Source organism: Lichenostomus cassidix, chromosome 6 (assembly GCF_008360975.1).
Source record: "Lichenostomus cassidix isolate B80296 chromosome 6, HeHo_3.0, whole genome shotgun sequence".
Taxonomy (NCBI): Eukaryota; Metazoa; Chordata; class Aves; order Passeriformes; family Meliphagidae; genus Lichenostomus; species Lichenostomus cassidix.
In genome coordinates, this window is record NC_139487.1 from 17917203 (window position 1) to 17921722 (window position 4520).

A 4520-nucleotide genomic window follows, 5' to 3' on the forward strand; every position below is an offset into this window, starting at 1 on the left:
CATCTGTAGGAAGGGGAGGAATTCCTCGGTGGAGAGAAGTTTGGAGGAGTTGTTAGCCCATACGAGAATAGACAAAACACTCCTTGGAGGGGTTGTCCTTCCGCACCACATCATAGTCACAGGTTTCCTTGTTAAAAACGACTTTACAATTCTTTTTGTCATAAGCAACAGGAGTGTGAAAGCTGTCAGTGGCAAAGAGAAAGCAAATGTTAGCTTGAGAGCAATAAAAGTTTCAATACTTCAGTGATTATAGCTTGAACTGAGTGAGAGATCTCTGAAACTTTGGCTAAGAGCAGCTGAGCTACCTTGAGTACCACACAGCTGCAGCTTCCAGAGCCTCAAACGATGCCCTGTGCACTGCACTGAGTAGAGGTATGAGGATGCTCAGCACTAGCAAAGAGATTTCTAGCACAGCACTCTGCAGTGGGATATAAGCATGGGCTTGGCATCTTTTCTCTTTTTTCCATTAATTTTTTATTATTTCCAGGTTGCATAGGACATGGTGGCTGTTCCCTGAAAGATTGTGCCACCCAAATAAAAGCAAAGATAATCATGAAGCTATTTTGGGCCTTTGAGAAAGCAGGAGAGAAGGAAAGGAGGATATTGGAGAGACAGTTCAGAGCAGAGTCTTGTCATCCTGCAGTCAGCATATTCACTGGAGAAAAGCACCTCAGGAAAGGAATTCAGATGATCATAATCTCTCTAAGAAAAGTTCACTTAAGTCACTCCTCCCTACTCCCACTTTCTCAGTTAATGAAAGGCTTATCTGCAGTGAAAGAGGGGTTCACAAGTTGCTAAAAACTTATAGGCAAGCAGCAACTGGATGTTCCTGGAAGGGTTTGTGTCCACTCTGTCAGCAGAAAACGAGCTAAGGTAAACACAACTCAGGATCCAAACAATCCAGAGCTATGTGTGGCTTTCACCAGCTCTGTGACTTGGGTGAGAAAAGGCTCTCTAGTGCCCTTATAAACTCATTTCTCCACAGCAAATGGAAGGGTATGGTCATCCTACAGGCAGTGATGGTACCAAGAAGTTGCAACTTACAGGGAGCAGCAATTCAGTTCAGCTCGGCTGCAGCTGCATCTGAAGCAATCTTCTGTCCTCTCAGTGACTCCAAAGGGATACAGTTTTCCATTCAGCATGCAGCCTTCATAAAACAGAAGAAAAACTATTATTTAAGCCTCCACCTAAAAGCTGAAGAGTTTAAAAATTATTTCAAGTTTTCTAAAAATGTTAATCTGGGCAATAGGTAGGTACAAGGAATTGAGTTTTACACTCTCAACTCCTGAATGAGCTCCATATGCTGGAATAGCAATAGCAACCTACCACCAATAGCAAGAATATTGCTGCAATCTTACTCAGCCCAGGGAGAGATTTTGTTTTTCCCCCACTTTTGGCAACGTGCTGCTGGGACCCCCTATTATTGTCTTTCCAATGTCTTCCCCCTTCCCTTGTATTTTGAGCCCTAATGGCAGCTCCACATAGAGCCAAGCTAGCACAGACCAACCAGGTCAGAGGATTTTTCTTACCATTTATGGCCTCCTCTGGCTTGTAAATTTTACCCCAGCAGTATGCATCACCCAGGGTCACTGTGATGCTCATTGCAACAAGGAAAGCCAGAAAGCTCTTCTGTAAAAAAACACAGAGCCCATACCATGGATTTTATTCCACATTGGTTAGCTCTATTTTCAAAAGCTGTCAGTGAACCTGAGCCAAAATTAGAAATAACCTTATGTGTACATGAAAAGAATGGAAAATTACACTCCAGATATTTCACTACATTGAAATGTATCTTCATTTAGGTTGTAAGATACAACATGGCATGGCAGTAACATGTCAGCAGCATCACTCCATGCCAAAGTCCAAAATCTAGAAATCACACAAAGCTTCAGTAGTATTACACACTTGAATGCCCTGTCAAACTCGTGTCAGTGCCTTATTTATTGCCATTGAGTCAGCTTTAGGTATTTCTCCAGCAAATCGTTGTAGAGCATCCCATTGCTTCACTTTAGGGTACAGCAATTACTTCACATTTGGCAGTGGAGAGGAGATCTCAGATCTAAATCTATTCCAGCAGGTTTTTTGACATAGGTGGCTTGGTAGAGAAGAGAGAGATAAATGTGTATCTTTGGGCAAAATTTGAGTAGGTCTTTCCAAGTTAGTGTTCTGAACTTCAGAAGCTGTTGCTGTTGCTGCTTGAAACTGGGATTTAGAACAGCAGTGAGAGGCTTTGGGTTTAGGCAGCCCTGCTGTCTGCCTTGGCTTACTTGAATCAAGAATTCCATAAGACATTGAAAGGTCCTGAGAGCCTTAGGCAGGTGGTGAGCTTGGGCGTGCTCCTCTCTCTAAAGATCAAAGTTTTAGACCTTCCACCTAACTGTTGATTCAGATTCTGCAAACACCTTTGGAGGCTTGAAGAGCTGGAACAGGACACAGTTTGAGGGATCAAAAGTGAAGAGCAGAAAAACATACAGATAAAATATACATATTTTTCATTGTAAAATGATTATATTTTAAACTGTATTTCACATTTATAAGTTTTAAAAGCATGGTCCCAGTTGGTTGCAAAATTCTGAATGTTTTCATAAACGTTTCTGAGGAAAGGATAACAGCAAGTGAAAGACTAAGACATACCTGTACAGTTTCTTGCAAAGAATTACAATACTAAGAACAAAATCCACAGTCCTCTTCACAGAGGGGTCTTCCTGTCTTTGCATCTTGCAGTTTTGAAATACAATATAGACATATTTAAAATGTGTAACCAGATAATTCTACTAAATGATCTACTTTTGAATATTTACGGCAAATACCAATCTGTATCCCCCTTAAAAAAAAAACCAAAACAAACCCCCCCACAATCTAAAACTTTGACTTACCATTGTGGAACGCTTGGCTTCCAAAGAGCTCCAAGTTTCCAGAGAAAGATGAAGTGCTTTATGTGGAATCAGAGAGCAAATATTTTATGGTGCCTTTATATTGTGCAATTCAAGTCTAGGTGGAGGGAAAAAAAATCTACTCAATGCAAAAGCAATTATTTTGTAATATCCAAAGAAATCTCTGGGATTTTTCCAGCTGGCAATGAGAAAATGTTTGATTCTGTAGGGCACTGACCTGAGTAAACTGTTGAGTCCAGAACTTGTATTCCTTGGAAGCTTTATGATTAGAAAAAATGCCTTTCTGATGGAACACAAGTATTGATAGCTAAGCTGTAGACAGTATTTTCCAGATAGGTGATTTTTAGGTGGGGCAGAAATGCATGAGAAATCCTTTCTGCTATCAGTGGGCTGGAACATGCTGAGTAGCACATTAGGGATTAATAGCAAATGGAGCTTTTGCCAGATCTTTGCATACTCATGGTTAATGCTGTGGTGTGCACTGAAAGATAACCAAAGGTACTTGGCCTTTACCTGGATCAAAACCTCTTAACATTGAGATCTCAGCTGAAGCTGGATCCCATCACAGCATTTCTGTTTTTCCTTCACCAACACAAAAAATTCCTCTCAAATCAAAAGCCTACTGTTACTCCTGTGGAATTGTTTAGGCTTTGTCCTGAATAATCATGGTAGAGTATATGATCACTTTTATATGTGCTCTTTCCCACGAAGTGAGAAATTTCAGAGTGCTAATCAAATCCTCTCTCTTGCTCTTGAAACCTCTTTTCAGAAAGCAAAACCAAACTGTGGCTCCACCTACATTTAAAAATACCTAATTACAGATGCTGCCAAGCAATTTGAAACTCATTCATGTGGGAGACTTATCATCGGCTACAAGAAATTTAGCCTATGATTTTAAGGTTTAGTGACTTTGAAAAAATGAGCCAAATAATTTGGAGTTCTTTTGTTTGGTTTTGGTTTTTTTGGAGTAAATTAAACACAGTGTTACATACTTTGCAATGTGTGGTGGTTTTGATTGGCCCAAAACATCAGTAAAGTATTTTTTAACATCTAGGAGAAATTTGGACCCCTCAGAAGCTGTTGTGGAAGGCCTGGAGAGGTGTCTGAGGGGTGGGGTGTGGCACAAAGATGGCTCCTGTGTGTCCTGAGTGAAAGTTCTGGAAGTTTTTACATCAAGTCCAGCAGAGCCAATCTCTGATGGCTCTGAAGGTGATGGACATGATGCTGGCCAAGGCTGGGCCAATTGGAGGTGCTAGTTATGCCTCTGTGAAAACATGTTTAAGAAAAAATCAAAACAAAGCAGGTATGCACTTCTTTCACTTCTTTGTAGTTGGAGGAGGAGGAGGTGGAGGTGAAAATATGTGAGGGAGAACAGCATGGAAATGCCAAGGTCAGTGGAGAAGGTGGGGGAGGAGGGGATCCCAGTGCTGGAGCTGAAAACCCTCTGCTAGCTGCGGTGAAGGCCATGGGGGAGCAGGAGGTCCCCTGCAGCCCATGGAGTCCACAAGGATGCAGAAATCTACCCACAGCCCATGCCAGAAGAGCAGGTGGATGCCTGGAGAGAGCTGTGATCTAGTTTGGAGTCTCATTAAAAGAGGCCTTGCAAAGGAAGGAAAGGCCTTGCTC

The 4520-nt window shown here is 41.6% G+C and overlaps 1 protein-coding gene across 2 annotated transcripts; it reads right to left on the bottom strand.

The window, feature by feature from the left end:
* On the bottom strand, window positions 1–2997 carry LOC146435380 (beta-microseminoprotein-like). 2 transcript variants are annotated; one of them, XM_085065351.1, is made up of 5 exons: window positions 2877–2991; window positions 2268–2420; window positions 1530–1629; window positions 1045–1147; window positions 1–182 (listed from the first exon to the last, which is right to left on the bottom strand). In XM_085065351.1, exons 2-5 carry the CDS (start codon window positions 2283–2285, stop codon window positions 53–55), a joined length of 351 nt encoding a protein of 116 aa, XP_084921477.1. In that variant the 5' UTR covers window positions 2286–2420; window positions 2877–2991; the 3' UTR covers window positions 1–52. The 2 variants fall into 2 exon arrangements, with proteins under 2 accessions (XP_084921477.1, XP_084921478.1); XM_085065352.1 differs by lacking the exon at window positions 2268–2420 and having other exon boundaries at window positions 2877–2997.
* Between the last annotated feature and the right edge of the window lie 1523 nt (window positions 2998–4520).

Bases quoted from the DNA above. Each gene is read 5' to 3' on its own strand.
- LOC146435380 (XM_085065351.1), bottom strand. The intron at 1,148-1,529 runs GTAAGAAAAATC...TGTTTTATGAAG, and splicing joins GCCAGAGGAGGCCATAAATG to GCTGCATGCTGAATGGAAAA. The intron at 183-1,044 runs GTAAGTTGCAAC...TGCCACTGACAG, and splicing joins GAACTGAATTGCTGCTCCCT to CTTTCACACTCCTGTTGCTT.